The sequence below is a fragment of the Ascaphus truei genome, chromosome 3, assembly GCF_040206685.1.
Source record: "Ascaphus truei isolate aAscTru1 chromosome 3, aAscTru1.hap1, whole genome shotgun sequence".
In the NCBI taxonomy this organism is placed as follows: domain Eukaryota; kingdom Metazoa; phylum Chordata; class Amphibia; order Anura; family Ascaphidae; genus Ascaphus; species Ascaphus truei.
In genome coordinates, this window is record NC_134485.1 from 922,573 (window position 1) to 941,741 (window position 19,169).

The 19,169-nt window shown below is 42.9% G+C and overlaps 1 protein-coding gene across 2 annotated transcripts in view; it reads left to right on the forward strand.

Moving 5' to 3' along the window:
• Window positions 1–19,169, forward strand: part of ALOX15B (arachidonate 15-lipoxygenase type B) — a 125,656-nt gene that overhangs the window by 79,337 nt on the left and 27,150 nt on the right. For both annotated transcript variants that reach the window (XM_075593495.1, XM_075593493.1), the window contains exon 8: window positions 8,370–8,573. In XM_075593495.1, the coding sequence (XP_075449610.1) occupies window positions 8,370–8,573 (204 nt within the window). The remainder of the gene's footprint in view (window positions 1–8,369; window positions 8,574–19,169) is intronic.

Here is a 19,169-nt window from a genome sequence, read left to right on the forward strand (position 1 = left end):
GTTCCAAGAAACCAGTTGGCTACCACTTTGGTGCCACTAAGTATGCTCGGGTCCCGGAGTTGAAAGCCACAGAGATTGCCAAGGCGTTAAAGACATTTGGGTGGAGGAGTTAACCTCAAGTACCCTCGTCCTGGCATGAATGGAAGTGATCGGACTACCATTAGCCCAGACATTGAGATGCCTAACTCCACGGGTGGCTTCTGACTCACAGGTGGCAGAGGTGCCAAGCTGGTGCATGCCCCTGTCATATTTCGAATCCATCCTTGCCCGGCTTGAGTAGACTGACAAGTCTCTGATTGGCTTGTAGGAATTCTCCCATGCTCGGATTGGGTGGAGTATTTCATGAATGGGACTGAAATACTATAAGAAACCTAGCAGCCAATCCGGTCCTCAGATTCTAAGTGCAAAGACAGCAGTGGCAAATTTGATATCATCAAAATATGCTCTGTGAGAAATAGACGCGACCCGGCTTCAGAAATTTCAAGGGAAGACATTTTCTAAGTCCCACTTTTTGGGGCCAAGTTCTGAAAAGAGAACGTAGCGGTCGCGGTTGGAACAACACGCCGAAAAGAGTACCAGGACGTTTTGCCAAGGGATTTTGCAGCTCCGGAAGAGAGAGAGCGGTGGCGTCTGGTAACTCATGCCGAATTGAGTTCCAGGACTTTTGCGGGTAACTCCTGGTCAACCTAAAGACATGGTTTTTGTGAAGATTCGCCATCCTGCTGGCTGGAAACCACAACCCAATCTTATCCCTTCAACCTCTGCAGACGTTCAAGATGCGCAATACTGCGATGGCTCCTCTACACGCGCGCGCGATCGGTTCGCCCATCCGTGGGTCCTGCCTACGTTCTCTGCCCCCGTCTTGACGTTGCTGATGTGCGGCACGGCCGTTCAGCCAGTCTTCTATCAGAATCCACCCCCAGGCTCTGCCCCTGCTTGGAAGGCGGCATGCGCGGTGAGCGAGTGGCGCGCGACTGGGTCGTCATCCCCTGACGTCAGTGAAGCGCGCAACAGCTCCTACCTGAATCCACCCCTAGGCTCTGTCCCCGCTGTGAAGACGGGCATGTGCGGTGTGCGAGCGGCGCCCGATCGGGGTGCCTCCCCCTGACATTGGTGACGCGCACGGGACATAGCTCTACTCCCAAAACCAATCAGGCTGCACAATAGGGCACACCTGCGTGACCCAGCAGCCTATCCGCTCACCCCGTCTGGTCCCGTCCTGGCTTCCCATTGGAGGGAGGCTCCTTAACTACCTGCCATGCTCAGTCTCTCATTGCTGAGCATAACCTAGTTTTTGTAATGCTGAATCTCGCTGAAATTTGGAACCTTGTCCTGCCTGTCTTGATACCAGACCTTGCTTCGTACCTTGGACCCCATGCTTCTCCTCTCCTGATCTGGCTTTCGAACGACCATCCTGAACTCTCCTATATTGACCTCGGCTATCCTTATTAAGACTACTCTCCAATCTCCAATCCTGACATCAGCTAAGTACCCCAACGATCCGCTACTCTCCTATCCAGACCTGGCAAGTATCACATTTACCATGTCTTCTGTACCCCTGACCCCTCGCGGTTGTGGGTTGGCGTTCTATATAATTCCCTACATCAGCCTCGCGGTCACGTCTGGTTTGTGGTGAGCTACGCGTTACAGTTTTATGGACTATTTCAAATAGAAAAGATTAGTTTTGTAGCTCAGATCCCCAGTAAGTGTGTTTTCTCCTGTATATTGTAATTCACTGTGTGTATGTCTGTTTCTTTTTTTTTTTTTTTAATTCTTTATGTATTGTCAACATTTTTATAACAGTAAACACATAACACAATATGATACATTACCAAATCAAACAAATCAATCACAATGCAACATACAAATTATAATGTCGTAGATACAGATTGTTAAACAATAAATACATTCATAAACAAAAACAAAACAAAATTCTCTTATATTAAAAACTCTGCTAATAAGTCAACTTCATATTTAGTAAACCCGTTTATCCATATTAGTCTCATTTTGGCAGATGATTCCTCTCTCGTCTTACAGTATTCTATGACCAGTGAACTCAGACCACGGCAGCCAGAGAATCTCATATTTTAACCTTGTGTCAGTTGTTATGTATGAGAGCTGTTCCATTCTTATAACCTCCCATACACTCGACTCCCATTGTCTCATAGTGGGAGCCTCCAGTTTTTTCCAGTTGGCCGCTATAGTACATCTTGCTGCATTCAGCATATGTATTAGTAGGGATTTCCTAATTCTATGCCCTTCGACCCCCCTCTCTGTTTAGCAATAGAATACTCGGTTCTTTCGGGATTCTGATCTGGGTTATATTAAAAATCTGCTCCACGATCCCATCCCAGAACCTCTTTATTTTCTTGCACTCCCACCAGATATGTAGCATTGTACCCACCTCCCCACACTCTCTCCAGCATTTGTCAGACGTTCCTGGATAGCATACATTCAGTTTTTGTGGCGTATAGTACCACCTGTACATTATCTTATATATATTTTCCAGTATATTCGTCGATATCGAGGAAGTGCTGGCATTACGCCACATTTGTGTCCATTCTAGTGCAGAGTATTCCTTACCCGGATCCTTTTCCCAAGCTAATACAAATCCGGGCATAGGTTCAGCTTTGATTTCCAATATTGTTTTATAGATATACGATATATTATGTCCTCTAGCACCTAGTACTACCAACGCCGCTTCGAAAGGATTCAATCTCCTTCACATATTTTTTTTATTTCTTTTGGTGTTCATATAGTGGACAATTTGCGTATTTTGCCATCTTTCTCCTTCTTTGAAATCAAACTGATCCTGAAAGTATTTAAAATTTCTAATTTCTCCCATGTCCATCAGGTCTCTTAGTCTTAATAGCCCCACTCGGCTTCACTTTATAAATATTCTAGAGTCCAATCCTGGGGGGAAATCGGAGTTCCCACATATTGGGGTGAGAGGGGAAGGGAACGTACAGACCCTCTCATCTTTGGATATTTCATCCCATGCTCATAAAGCTGCACCGATAGTAGGGTGTTCATAGAGATCTTTAGGTCGATCTATCTTCCTGAGCCAAGGAACCTTATTTGTATCTATATTTTTACAGTAGTTATTTTCAATTTACACCCACAGTTTATTCTTTGTACAATGATACCATTCAAAAAGAGCGTTCACCTGCGTCGCAAGATAATACTTATTAATATTCGGCAGCCCGAGTCCTCCTTGTGACTTATGTCTTTGCAGCGTTTTAATATTAGTCCTTGGTTTTTTTAATTCCCAAATGAATTTATTAATTTTACTTTGAAGCATGGCAATATATTGCTTGGGGACTTTCACTGGGATAGTCTGGAACAGATACATAAGCCTTGGCAGGATATTCATTTTAATACAGTTAATTCTAACTATCCACAAGATAATACTTTTATTACATCTTTTTAAATCATCTTCTATTACTTTAGCTAGTGGGGTGTAATTAGCCTGGAATAGCATTTCTACTCTTGATGTTGTATTTGTTCCCAAATATTTTATACTTTTATTCTTCCATTCAAAGGGGAAATTTTCTTTTACCTGGTCTGCCAATTCTGCTGACAGATTTATATTGAGAGCATCTGTTTTTGTTAGGTTAATTTAAAATTCGATGCTAAACTATATCTTCCTAGAACACTCATTATATTTGGTAATGATACCAGCGGGTTAGTTATTATCAGTAGGATATCATCTGCGTATAATGCGATCTTATGTTCTTTCTCACCTATTTGAACTCCTGTGATATCTGGGTGATTTCTTATGGATTCTGCTAGCGGCTCCATTATTAGAGCAAAAATCAATGGGGACAATGGGCACCCCTGTCTTGTACCATTTAGTATGCTAAATGAGTTCGAGATCTGTCCATTTACCTTGACCTTTGCCGATGGGTTACTATATAGGGCCTTTACATACTGTCTAAACATGTCACCCGTTCCTATACGTTCCAGCATTTTAAACATAAAATTCCACTGCACCCTATCAAAGGCCTTTTCTGCATCTATGGACAGTATCATAGTTGGGGTCTGTGTTTTATTGGCCTGGTTCAGTATATTTATAATTCGCCTAGTGTTATCGTTGGCTTCTCCTTTTGGTATAAATCCGGTTTGATCCCTCTCTTTCAATTCCGGTAGATATTCGTTAAGCCTATTTGCTAATATCTTGGCGAGGATATTGACATCTACATTTATAAGCGATATTGGGCGATAGCTTGCACAATTTAGTTTGTCCTTGCCTGGTTTAGGGATAACTGTTATATGGGCTTCTGACATATACTGTGATAGATTACCCGTCTCTCTCAGTGTGTTAAACATACTTTTAATATGTACTATTAAGCAGTTGGTAAAAGTCTTATAATAGGTATGTGGCAACCCATCGGGTCCCGGGCTTTTCCCATTAGGCAGATCTTTTATTACCTTTTCTATCTCCTCCCACATTATGATAGGATCTAATTTAGCTCTTGCCTCAGGTGTGATTGTTTTAGTTTGGATATCCTTCATAAATATTTCTATATCTTCCTCTATATGCTCCCTTTTCCTTTTCTGTACCGCCTCTATATTACTGTATATAACTTTTCGGAAAATAGCCTGAACTCCTCCTTAATGACTTTTGGGTCCTGCGAGACTACACCATCCTGCTTCCGAATTTTACTGATATTAAATTGGCTCTGTTTCTGTTTTAGTTGATTGGCCAGTAGTCTATCCATTTTATTACCTTTCTCGTAATATTTATGTTTAAGCCATACCAGTGACTTTTCTATTTTTTGGGTTGTTAACAAGTTAAACTTTCCTCTGGCTGTTATTAGTTCTGCTAGTATCTCTTTATCGGCTGTCCTTTTATGTTTTGTTTCTAGATCTTGGATTAGTTTACTTATTTCTATCATTTCTTTTTCCCTTATTCTTTTCCTAAAAGAGGCTTGTTGGATAAATACTCCTCTTATGACACTTTTATGAGCCTCCCACAATATTACCAGAGATATATTTTCTACATTGTTTTCTGCAAAATAATTTTTAAGAGCGTCCTCAATTACTAGGACTACATTACTGTTTTTCAGTAGAGACTCGTTCAGTCTCCATGACCACTCACCTTTCTGCATAATTCCTACCTCTAAGTCAATTTCTAGGATTACTGGTGCGTGGTTTGACCATGTGATATTGCCAATAATAACTTTTCTTATTTAGCTCACATTAATTTGATCTATGAAAAAATAATCAATTCTGGAGTAGCTATCGTGTGGGTGTGAGTAATAGGTATAGTCCTTTCCTGACGGATTTAGAACTCTCCAGGCATCGACCAATGCCTGCTGGTCCAACATTTTATTTATAGATTGCGTCTGCCTTATGCTCATTTTTGTGTGTCCTTTTGAGGTATCAAACATCGGATTTAACGCCACATTAAAGTCTCCGCCCAGGTATAGAGCTCCTTCTCTAAAGACATTAATTATTGACAGCACCTTCTCTAAGACATTTACTTGTCCCACATTGGGGGCATACACATTTGCCAAGGTGATCTTCTTCCCGTTTATCTGCCCTTTAATCATAATATATCTACCTTCTAAATCCTTCTTAGTGGTGATGTCTTGCAACTCAAAATTGTTGCTAAGTAGAATTCCTACCCCATTTTTCTCTTCTCTTGATGAGCTATAGAAGTTTTGTACAATATATTTATTGATCATTTTTGGTTCTTTATCTCTTTTAAAATGTGTCTCCTGCATGAACATTACATCACTTTTCATCTTTTTTATTTCTGCTAGAGCCTGTCTCCTTTTCACAGGTGAGTTTAGTCCCTTGACATTCAGGATACCTATCTTATATGTCATGTTTGTTGTGGTGTTTGGGTTCGTGGTTGATGGATATTAACCGACCTTAATGTATCTCTTACTGCAATCTCGATCTTCCTTATTGCCATCTTTTCTTTGGACATCATCTGCCAATTGAGAGTTTGGGTGCTTTCTCTCTGTATCATTTGACTTATAGACAAAATACAAACAAAAACACATAAAAATACATTCAAATGAAAATAAAAATGTAACCAAAATGGGGGGGGAAGGGGGGCGTGCGGGGGAGGAGGGGGGGAGGGGAGGGGGGAGGGGAAGAGGGGGGGAGCAACTGCCACTCATCAATAGTTTCTTAGCCCTTTCTTATATATATATACATAGTATTTTGCCTTAATGTCACACTTAATAGCAAACAACATTTTAACTCTAATTTATTAACTACAGTACGTCTGTTATAGCTTCACAGTACATCTATAGATCTATCTATAGATCTATAGATCTCTTTATAAACCAAACTAACAAACAACAATCAACCTTCCCTGAAACCTACATTTTACTCAGGCTTATTTCCATTAAAAGTAACTTCTTTTTTCCCCCCATCTTTCTTCATACCCCTTCAACTGTCACATACTCAGCTCTCAGCTCTGTTGGAGCGGTCTAAGAGATATATAGTCATAAATCTCAGTTATTTACTCGTCTTCACTCGTTGGTCTCTTTTTCTTCCTGCTGTGGTCTTCTGTCTCCGTGCTGCCGTCCGCTGCTATCGCTGGTCTTTCTATTCGCTTTGCTGACCACTTCCCACCACCGTTGCCCCCTCCACTCTGGGTGGGGCCGAGGTGTTCCTGACGTCGCGGAGTCCTGCGTTCTTTCCCTTTCTTTGGGTCCTGGAATGTTGAGTCTTTCAAAACAATTGGTGGGGTTTTCTCCGTATCTGAGCACGGTAGCTTTCCCTTGTTGTATCACAATCAGCTTAGTAGGGAATCCCCATTTATATCTCACGTTGGCTTTTTGCAGACACACAGTGACATCCCTCATTTCTCTGCGGTGCTGTAGGGTTAACGCGGAGAGGTCGTTATACAGCTGGATTTGCGCCCCTTCATAGTCAATATTTTAATACTTCTGTCCTTCTGCATAATTAGTTCTTTTTCCGGGAAGTCTTGCATTTTAACAACAATGTCTCTCGTGGGATCTGATGGCCTAGGTCTGGGTCTCAGCGCTCTGTGTGCCCTGTCCATCTTCCAGGTCTGCTCCTGTGTTTCGTCCGTCATATGAGAGAATAGTTTTTGTAAATATGGGACTATTTCTTGGGATTTCACCATTTCAGGTATACCCCTGATCCTTATATTAAAGCGTCTCTCTCTATTGTCCAGATCTTTTATATGCAGGAGCATGTTTTGTATAGTCTCGTCTTGTTCTTGCACTACCATACAATAATCTCCCATACAATAATCTCCCATACAATAATCTCCCATACAATAATCTCCCATACAATAATCTCCCATACAATAATCTCCCATACAATAATCTCCCATACAACAATCTCCCATACAACAATCTCCCATACAACAATCTCCCATACAATAATCTCCCATACAATAATCTCCCATACAATAATCTCCCATACAATAATCTCCCATACAATAATCTCCCATACAATAAGCCACATACAATAATCTCCCATACAATAATCTCCCATACAATAATCTCCCATACAATAATCTCCCATACAATAATCTCCCATACAATAATCTCCCATACAATAAACCACATACAATAATCTCCCATACAATAATCTCCCATACAATAAGCCACATACAATAATCTCCCATACAATAAACCACATACAATAATCTCCCATACAATAATCTCCCATACAATAATCTCCCATACAATAATCTCCCATACAATAATCTCCCATACAATAATCTCCCATACAATAAGGCACATACAATAATCTCCCATACAATAAACCACATACAATAATCTCCCATACAATAATCTCCCATACAATAAGCCACATACAATAATCTCACATACAATAATCTCCCATACAATAATCTCCCATACAATAATCTCCTATACAATAAGCCACATACAATAGCAGGGAAATTGTATCTGTATGTATTGTGATGCTCACACCACGTTACAGTCTCTTTCTGTCCCAGATTAAGGCAGGAAATATAGTATTTCTCTATTTGGGGTTTATTTACAGGGATAAATAATTCACTAACAGGCCCACCGCCCCTTTAAGTCAAAACAAAATCATAAAATAAACACCTACTCCTCTTAGGAGACTAACTATACATACAGCTTCAGCCCTTGCTAACTGGATGGACAGCTAAGCTTGTTACCACCCCAAACAGGTACTATTATAGCTAAACATATACAGTCTCTGCACACAGCAATAACGTGTTTCACTTATCTGTTTCTCCAGGGTTTGGGCAGATGTCCCAGTTTCAGCGTGGTCTTGCATTCTTCCTTCCTAGGGGAGCTCAGCCCCACGAGAGCTCAGAGAATCCCAAAATACTGTTGGTCTTTGTAGAGCAGCTCCATAACTCTCTGTATTGTGTATTACAGTTAGGTCAAACTCCAGGTGAGCAGTGCCCCATTTTCCTGCCCAATGACTCTGACTGGGACTGGACACTTGCCAAGATCTGGGTGCGGAATTCCGAATTCAACTTCCACCAAGTGGTAACTCACCTACTTCACACTCATCTCTTTGCTGAAGTGTTTAACATCGCAACCACAAGGCATCTTCCAATGGGCCACCCTGTGTACAAGGTAAGAGAATGAAACCCACCAATCAACAGAAAAGTGTAAGAGAGATTTACATGCCAGACCCATGGTGAGACCAGGGCAGTCACACAGTGTGAATACTTTGTACGCACCAATTTACTGTATTCCTCAGTGTAACGAGAGACCAGGCATTTACACCTTTATACCGGGATCATATCAATGAGCAAAACCAAGTGTTTATTTATTTTATTTATTTATAAAATGTTTTACCAGGAAGTAATACATTGAGCGTTACCGCTCGTTTTCAAGTATGTCCCGGGCATAGAGTTAAATGACAAATAATACATGGTTACAAATACAGTTACATAAGTGAACAGGGTATACATTATACAAGACATTGCGTGCACAGTTACGATAATATATATTATGAGCGTATGTGACTGTTACAGACCAGATTAAAATGTGAGACAGCTTTAGTTTTGAAAGAACTTAAACTGGTGGTGGATGTGAGAGTCTCTGGTAGACTGTTCCTGTTTTGCGATGCACGGTAAGAGAAGGAGGAGCGGCCGGATACTTTGTTGAGCCATGGGACCATGAACAGCCTTTTGGGGTCTGATCTCAGAGGATAATTGCTGCATGTGGTAGGGGTGAGGAGCTTGTTCAGATAGGTGGGTAGCTTGCCCAGAAAGTATTTGAAGGCAAGACAGGAAAAGTGAACTTTGCGCCTAGACGAGTGATGACCAATCTAGTTCTTTGAGCATATCGCAGTGTTATAGTTGCATTGGAGACCAAAACGGCATATTGAATTGTAGAGTGTGTCAAGTTTACTAAAGTGGGTTTAGGGTGCCGAGCCATATACTATGTCTCCATAGTTTATAATTGGCATCAGCTTCTGCTGTGCGATACGCTTTCTGACCAGCAGGCTTAGGGAGGATTTGTTCCTGTAAAGTACACCTATAGTTTTTTGAAGGGTAATGCTGCACTCCCCAATAAAGAAAATTATTATAAGTACCTTTCATACATGAAAGGAAAAAACATGGGCACTGCGGTTTTCTGCTTAGAAAATGTATTCAGACAGTGATCTGACGTTGCATTATGCCATTTACCTTTGAGAAAGGCCCTTGAGGCCAAAACGTCAGATCACTGTCTGAATACATTTTCTAAGCAGAAATCTGCAGTGCCCAGGTTTTTTCCTTTCAAGTACACCTAGTTTGGCATAGGTTTTGGATGTCAGGGTATCAATGTGCATCCCGAATGTTAAGTGGGAGTCAAACCATATGCCCAGGTATATAAAACTAGAAACAGGAGTTAGGGTGGTGTTAGCGTTGGTCCTGATCTGGAGCTCAGTCACTGGAAGCTTTAAAAATGTTGCCTTGGTCCCAAATACCATTGTTACAAGTGTAACGGTGTGCTCACCACAAACAAGGTGTGACCACGAGGTCAAGGTGGGGATTTTATAACACCAACCCACAACAGCATGGGCGCGTCTGGAGTGTAGATTGGTCGAGGTAGCCGTGTTGGGGTAGGAGAAGTCAGGATGGTCAATGATACTTGCCGAGGTCTGTACAGGAGAGGTACGGATTGTTGCAGGTACTTAGCCGAGGTCGGGATTGGAGAGTAGCGGATCATCGTGGGTAAGCCGGGGTCAAAAGCAGAGAGGTGCGGATCATCGTTGGTAAGCCGGGTCAGGAGTGGAGAAGTGCGGAATCCAAAAGCAAGCAGGTTCAGGATCTCTGGAAAAGACAGGCAAGGCAAGACAGCAGGCAGGACTGTAGTGAACACAGTGCACATTCACAAGGTTATGCTCAGCCGATGTGCCAGAGGGCAGGCGGAGCACATATAGGGAGAACAGTCCAATGAAGAGTAAGCATTCTCCATTTTATGCTTGGCTGTGGTTGGCTGCTGGAACAAACAGGTAAAACTATTGTGCAGTGGAACGAGACAGACATTGCGCGCGTGCATGGGTGCTGCGCATAGTAGGTGCGTGCTGCACGACGGTGACATCACCGTGAGAGGGAAGCCTGTAGGTGGGCCCAGCGGGGCATTTAGTGCCGAGTGAGAGCCGCTCGTGCTCCTAGAAGGTACGCTGATCTTGGCTGGTCTGTGAGATGCGTTGCAGTAGACAGCGAAGGCAGGGCACCCAGTCACAGGTCTGGGTAAGCTGGGAGCGCGCCGGAAGGGACACGGGTGACGGATCCTTACACCAAGAAGTAAAACAAATTGTCATTTATTCAATTGAAACAGACATACACACAATGGTTTACAATACACAGAGGGAAACACACTTACTGGGGGATCTGGGCTAAAACAACTAACTTTTCCTAACTCAGTCCATAAAACAAAGTCTTTAGGTTACCGGGTGTTACCCGCAAAAGTCCTGGAGCACAATTCGGCATGAGTTACCAGACGCCACCGCTGTATCTGCTCCGGAGATGCCAGAACCCCTTGGCCGGGAGATAGCACCAAACGTCCTGGTAATCCTTTCGGCGTGTAGTTCCAGCCGCGACCGCTACATTCTATTCTGAGAACTTGGCCCCGAAAAGTGGGACTTAGCACATTTCTTGCCTTGAAATTTCTAAAGCCAGCTCGTGTCTATTTCTCCAAGAGCATCATTTGGTCAGTTCAAATTTGCCACTGCTGTCTTGGCGCTTAGAATCTGCTGACCTGATTGGCTGCGGTTAGCCTGTGCCGACCCCATTAGCATTTCTAGCCAATCTCTGAGATCTACTACATACTGAAGCACAGAAGCATCAGTATTAGTAGTCTCCCCTTCCCATCCCTCATGGAATAGGTCCAGAGGTCTCCGTACCAAGCAGTTCAAAGGGAGAGAACCCGGTAGATTCTTGCGGTACCTCTCGGTATGCAAACAGAAAGTGCTGCAGGTGAATCTCCCAGTCCTTCCCTTCAGCCTCTATAAAATCTTGCAGCATCTGCTTCAGGGTACCATTGAACCTCTCACAGAATCCATTCGTTTGGGGGTGATAAGGGGTCGTGTGCTGGTGCATCACCCCGCACGCCTCCCAGAGTCACTGTAACCGTTCACTCATGAATTGTGACCCTTGATCGGTTAGAATCTCACTAGGGAAACCTACTCTAGTAAAAATCAACAATGCTTTGCTACTGCCCTAGCATCGATGGTGGAAAGTGTTACAGCCTCAGGGTACCGGGTTGCAAAATCCACCACCGTGAGAATGTAACGCTTGTCCGACCAACTGGGAATCATGAGAGGACCCAATATATCCATAGCTACACTCTGGAAATGTTCCCCAATTACCGGTAATGGGTTCAGGGGTGCCCTCACCTGATCACCCGCCTTACCTACTCACTGTCAGGCATCACAGGCATCAAAGGAGCGGCAGAAATCTGCCACTGCCCCCGGCCAGTAGTAACACTGCACCAGCCGGTCTCTCGTCCGAGTGACCCCCTGATTCCCAGCTAGTGGAATTGAGTGGGCTACCTGTAACAACTAGTGCCTATACTCCTTTGGTACCACTAACTGTCGCCTAATGGTCCAGACCCTATCTAGACCCATAGCCATCTGCTCTCTATATAAGAGCACGCTGTGCCATAAGAACCGTTCTGACCCACTGTCTGAGTTAGAATCGGACGCCCAGAGCCTCATGCCCTCCAAGCTGGGATCAGACTTCACTGCATCCCTAAACTGTGTCCCTAATTCTGGCTACCCCTCCTTAGTCTCTAATTCAGGGAAACAGGGAACAGGTAAAGCTGAATGTAATTCAGTGAATTGTCGCGACCCAGTCTGGCTTACCTGCGTGGCCTCTTCAGAGACCGGTGGAACTGTTGGTCCCAAATGCAGGGGGACAGTGGAATCTTTAGGTGCAACTCCTGATGACTGACTCCTGGTAATCGCTGCAACAGGAGCCAGCTCCGCCGTAAAAATGCGTAAAAATGTAAAAATGCATGTTACATGCCCCAAGTCATTGCCAAGGAGAACCTCAGCATCTAATCCAGGCAATATCCCCACCTTCCATGCTCCTATCCTCCGTCTGGCATGATCACTTGCATCCTTGTAGCTGGGAGCAAATCTTCTGGCCGGAGAATATCAGGTCGGACCAGGGTAACAGTGGCACCAGAGTCCAGCAATCCGGCTGCTTGGTGAGCTCCGATGGTCACTAGTCACAGATGCCTCTGCCGGACATCGTTGGACTGCATCCCGACTGGTGCAATCTGATGTCCCTCCATCTCCGCTGCTGGTTCCTGGGTGACAAGTGCAGATCTCTCCATGGAGGTTCCCTGCAGTGCTTGTCCGATGGCTGTACTTGGCTCCTCTGGGTGTTCCTGTCGCACACGGGTGACCGCCTCGCAGCTAAAGAGCATTGCCCCTTATGGGGTCCACTGGACCTCGGACGGTCTGGGCAGTCTGGCTTGATGTGCCTAGTCTTGTTGCACTGGTAGCACCTCCTTTCATGTTGTAATTCTGCAGTTTTGGCTGCGCTGTCCGCTGCTGCAGGTTTACTCTTCCGCTGAGGGGTGCTTTTGGCTCCCTTGCCTTAAGTGGCTGTGTCCTGGGTAGCCCCTTTCTTTCACAACACCACCCGACTGTTGACAAACTCATCAGCCAGCTTTGCTGCGTCTATGTAGATCTTTGGCTTGCGTGCAATGATCCATTCTCACACGTCTGCAGGATACTGCCACAAAAACTGTTCTTTGTATATCACTGTTCTTTGTATATCAAGTACCCTGTTACATACCTCCCCTGTTTGTGGGAAGCTCTGGCTTGCCATGGCCAAAGCCAATCCTTCCATTCTCATTCGAGATCTTTCTGTGACTTAAATGAGGGTGGATGGAGGAAGAGAACCCTCAGTCCCGCTGGGATTGCAGCCCTTTCTCCAGTTTATTTGTGTCTCCTCCCGAAGGTGCTTGAGCTCAGCACTCCTCAGTCACTCGAGCAAGACTTTTCCCAAGTATTGTCTTCTTTCTGAATGCGTGGTCATGAGATTTCCCTTGCATCGGGCGCTCTTCCTGCTCTTCCTTTTGAAGCTAAACTGTATGGCGACAGTTGTAGAGCAGTTAGGACTAGCCCTTTCAGTTTTCCGCCCTTGAAGCTGTCTTTCTGCACTTCCTCCACTCAACGGAGTCGCCAGTTCAGCTTCTTTGGGGTTGAGTTGCACTTCCACCTCCCTTTCCAGAGAACGTCCTATCTTCTCAGCTTCACCAGCTAAGGATTTTTCTGGTTTTGATTCGGCATGTATACCTTTTTGTGTTGCCTGTTGGGCCGCTGAAGGTTTTGCTAGTGCTTGCTTAGGTGGTTTAGACTTTGCAACCTTGTTTTTTAGGTGAGCGGTGTTCCCAGCTCTCACTGTACCCCTTTTTTCTTTGGGTTTTTGTGGCTGTGGGATACTGATGCTTGGTCAGGGTCAATACTTGTCTTTGTAGTACTGTAATCTCATCCGCGAGAGATCCCTGTTTTTTGAGTGTGTCTTGCAAGTCTCTTCTCAGGGAATTTATCTGCGCACTTTGCTTTCTCTGAGTTTGTATTAGTGTCTCCTTAATATTTTGGAGCTCTGTAATTTTTGTCGTCAAGGTTGCTGCTGCATTAGTTTTCTCCTTGGTGTACTGACTCAAGGGGATGGAACAGACTCTCTGTCTCTCCAGCTCTTGCTCCAGTTTCTGGGCCTTCTCCCGCTCCCTCTCATACAGACATCGAAGCTCCGCCTCCAATGATGCTCTGGTGACATGCAGCGTGTCCTTTAGCTCCTCATGATGAAACTATGATGATTGGGAATCTATATAATTTAGACAATTTGATACTAAATGGTGAAAAAATCCTCAAAAAGAGCTCAATAAGGTTAGTCCTTTGTAAACTATAAACTCTATAAATTTGTACTGATCACCTCTAGAATAGATCAAAAAAAATTTTTGGAAAAATTGTTAATACATGATAGTAAAGATAGATGAAAATGATACATATATGAAGATCATCAAAATTTGATGAATTGTATATTTTCAAGTACAATAAAGGATGGTAGTATCAAATGGTCTAAATTATATAGATTATATAGATTCCCAATCATCATAGTTTCATCTCTTCCATCTATCATCATATGTATCATGTACAACATGAACACTATGTGACAATTATTTCAAGCTTAAATATGTATTTATTTAGATAAATTTATATTTGTGAGATTTATGACATTTATTATTATTATTATGTTTGCACTTGTTATGGTCATAAAAAAGTAATCTATTGATATCAATATTTTATTTATAATGTTTTAGAATAGTATAGTTAGATATAACCATTCACAAATAGCCATTATTACGATATTGGTTGCAATTTGTATTTTTTATTTTGCATTTTTATTTTTTTGCATTATTTTTTTGTATTTTTTATTCTTTTTCAATATTTATTTTTCATTGTTTATTATATGTTCAATTTGTTGTTATATTTTGAAAGGAACCTATTTACATTCATCATTATGGTTCTTTTAACTATGTGTAATTTGTAATTGAGTATTTGGCCATTTTTTGTTTTCATTGATGTATTCACTTATACATTCTCACTTTATATCATGAATCATGTCCTTTTTAAATGTTCTATTCAATCGACAAACATCTAGCACAGATGATCTAATTATATCCAATTGATTTGAACTGCTTTTGATTCGTTTGCTCCATTGGACAAGAACAGTTTAAATAGCCAGTCATTTCAATTGGAATTCATCCCCTGATGAAATCCACTGAGACGGATGAAACGCGTAGGGTCACGTGGTACAGGAACTACGATGGTCGAGCAGCCCAGACGCCAAAGTCAAGACGCCAGTGCAGGAGTTTCCTGCTCTGTGACTGGTGATATTTCGAGTGCAGCCGTGCAGACCAGGAATCCCATCCGGGTGACGGAGAGAGGTTCTAATGGTGATACCGGCAACAGCAGAGCTGATTCACAGAAGCAGCAATCGTATGCAGACGGAGAACAACTGTGGAATTTGGACGTCGGTCTGGTGCATGGGCTGGTCCTATAAAATGCTAATTTTTTTTGACAAAGTGTGAGTTGGCAATCGTCTGTTCATGGCAAATTAAAACCTTTTTTATCTGATTTTACACATGGATCGGGCGCTTTTTCTCTTTCTTTTTTTCTGATAGGTATCGTTGGGAGGTTGGTGAGCCCAAGAATTAAGCAGCCCGGACCATACAAATTCTTTTAAAAGGACATTCATGGACATTAAAGTATTGTGTTTTATTGCCATATGGTTTTTCCTTTGACACAATTTTAACACGATTTTTTGTCTTTTTTATTTTTCACATACTTTTCCATTTAATTACACTATTTTTTTTAGTCCAAAACACACTTTTTCTTTTTTTTCAATTTTTTATTTTTTTCATTAATTTTATGCATTTTGCATTTTCTAGACATTCATAATATATTCATGTTATGTACATCCACTTGTTCCTGACCACTTTTAATCAATTTTATTATATTTTATAGACATCTGTGCTGGGTGTTTCATTTTGCTGGGTGGGGTTAGAGTTGCAGCAATTTTGGTGTGTGTTGTTAAGGGCGCTGTCTGTGCTTTTTCCCCATATATATATATATATATATATATATAGCGGCGGGACAGATTGAGCCAATGTTATATACACTGCGGGGCTTATAACATAGCGTGAAACTTGAAGATTGCGAGCTCCCAAACCAAGCGGTGAGCTACACACGTTACACAAGGCAAGGAAAGCACAATTTCTCTTTCCCCTTAGCTTAGTGCCGGCGGTGAACATGGACATGCAATCAGGTCGATACCAGTCATGGGACTTGTAACAGGGGACTGATCCCTGTTCAAAAATGTGCCTCTAATCTAGCTGTGTGGTGGTTAACTGCTGGTAGACAATTAACCAACACCACCTGGCTGATTACAGGTGTCAGACAAAGCCTGCCTCTGAGACAGGAAGGGAGATTCTTCCTGAGCTCACACGTGAGCTGAGCTGACCCAGGAAGCAGAAAGGAGCAGAGAATTCCTTAGTCTCAGACGTGACGTGGGGCTGATAAATATATAGACATAGATAACAGTCATAAGAAATGTCTTATCTGTCTCTTGTAGTTGTAGGGGAAGGCTTCTTTGTTCTCTTGGTGTCCACACTATTGTGCGATAAGACAATATCATGATCCAGGTTTAGAAGTATTGTCCCCTGTGTCTTGCTGGCAGCGTGCAGTCTCTTTTGGCAGCTTAAGACATCTCTGTGTGCAGTCTTTCCTTGGTTCAGCCCCACGTCACGTCTGAGACTAAGGAATTCTCTGCTCCTTTCTGCTTCCTGGGTCAGCTCAGCTCACGTGTGAGCTCAGGAAGAATCTCCCTTCCTGTCTCAGAGGCAGGCTTTTTCTGACACCTGTAATCAGCCAGGTGGTGTTGGTTAATTGTCTACCAGCAGTTAACCACCACACAGCTGGATTAGAGGCACATTTTTGAACAGGGATCAGTCCCCTGTTACAAGTCCCATGACTGGTATCGACCTGATTGCATGTCCATGTTCACCGCCGGCACTAAGCTAAGGGGAAAGAGAAATTGTGCTTTCCTTGCCTTGTGTAACGTGTGTAGCTCACCGCTTGGTTTGGGAGCACGCAATCTTCAAGTTTCACGCTATGTTATAAGCCCCGCAGTGTATATAACATTGGCTCAATCTGTCCCGCCGCTGCCACCAGTTTTAGAAGCCTGTCACGGAAGACCAGGTTCTACAAAACCTTTTTATAACCGGGATCATGTGATTGAGCAAAACAAGATGGTAAAATAAATGGCAATTTATTTCTCGAAAAAGATGAACACACAATGTTACACAATTCAAGTTTAACACACTTACTGGCGATTGGGCTAACAAATAAATCCATTTCCAGAATGAAATTCCTTCAGATGATCTTTTTAGAGCACTTTCCAATAACCGGTAGTTACTCACAAAAGTCCTGGAACTGTTTTGGGCATTCAATGCCAGACGCGACCACTACGTTCTAAAAAGCGGGACATAGAAACTTTTATGCCTTAAAAATCCTTGAAGCCGGCTCACGTCTATTCAGTTCTGAGCATCTTTGCATTCGCTGGTGTTGGTTTGGCGCTTGGAATCTGCACTCCCCATTGGCTGCATGCTCTCTTAAGCTTTCATGCCAAACCTGAACAGCCTATCAGAGCGTGGGAATTCTCCTGCCAGCCAATCACTGGTTTGCCGGTACTGTAAAGCCGGGCGGGCACCTTTTCTCAGGTAGCAAAGGGCATGGGCAAACCTGGCACCTCTGCCTCTTTGCATACTGAGCCCACCCGCTGCTTAGGATGCACAGAGTCTGGATTTTGGCAGATGGTTGCTGGATCGCCTTGTGTTAGTCAAGGATGCGGGTACTCAAGTACAACTGCAGTGCCCCTCCTGTTCTAACAACTTGGCATCCCTGAGTCTTTCAAGAACGGACTCCGGGCAGACACCGAGGCACCAAGCTTGGTTGCAAGCTGGGTTTTCCATAATCCATGAAATAGAGAAGGTCCAGGTACTTGGTCTAATTATTTCTTTGCTGAATTAAACCTGTTATACTGAAGACCGAGTGCCTGGACCTTCTCTATTTCATGTGTACCCCTGGGGACGTTGCAGGACTGTCCCTTATGGTCCGTGGACACCTGCAGGTGATATCTGATTTATAAAGAGTTCTTGTGTGCCAAACCACCTCTTTTTACATTTTTCCATTCCCCGGACGAAGTCTTTTCATTAAGACGAAACGCGTAGGTGGAGGTCTTGAGAAGATTTATTTAGCCTTCCCTTCTCTCTGAACTGTCAGTAGTTGATATCAAAGATTATTTGTATTGGCATTTTCCCCCGTAACTTTGCCCCGACGGACTTTCCAAAACGTGACGTCACATTCACGATCTCGCGGGACTAAGAGCTGGTCGGGAGGAACCCACAGGCAGTGGTAGACAGACGCATACCAACACACGGAGATCCAGCGTCCCACGTGAAGCCAGGGCAGACCGCCGAGCAGCTGGAAGGAGAGGATTGTAATATCCTATATGCTATCTGCTTATATATAGATATGATAGATATATAATTATCTGCTACTTTGTAAGTAGCTCTCTACTGTTGCGCAGTTTCTAAATACAAACATACTTTCACCATATTTTGCTTTCTCTTTTTTCTTTTCAGTGACTTTAATCCATGGTCATTATGTCCCCAGTCTAATCAATTTTATATTTTAGTAGTATACCATTTATTTGCGCCTGTGTTTTCTTTCTTTTTATTATATATATATATATATATATATATATATATATATATATATATATATATATATAAAGCAGAAAATAGCCGTTTTAGTCCAGTTGTGATAGTATTCAGTATATCAGTATTGCTAGACCTGAAGAAGAGAGGATAACTCTCGAAAGCTTGTCCTATGACATAAATTGTTAGTTCAATAAAAAAGGTATCACCTAATACTGAAGAACTCATTTATTCTGCACTATATATATATATATATATATATAGATATAAATGCAATCCACCCCAGCAGGAGCGGACACAGGACAGCACTCAAAGGTGCTGTCCTGTGTCCGCTCCTGCTGGGGTGGTTTGCTTTTTTTCTGTCTATTGGTAAAGGATATGCACCGTACATATTCTTGGTATTTGGAGTGCCAGCTGCCCTGTCTATTATATATAATA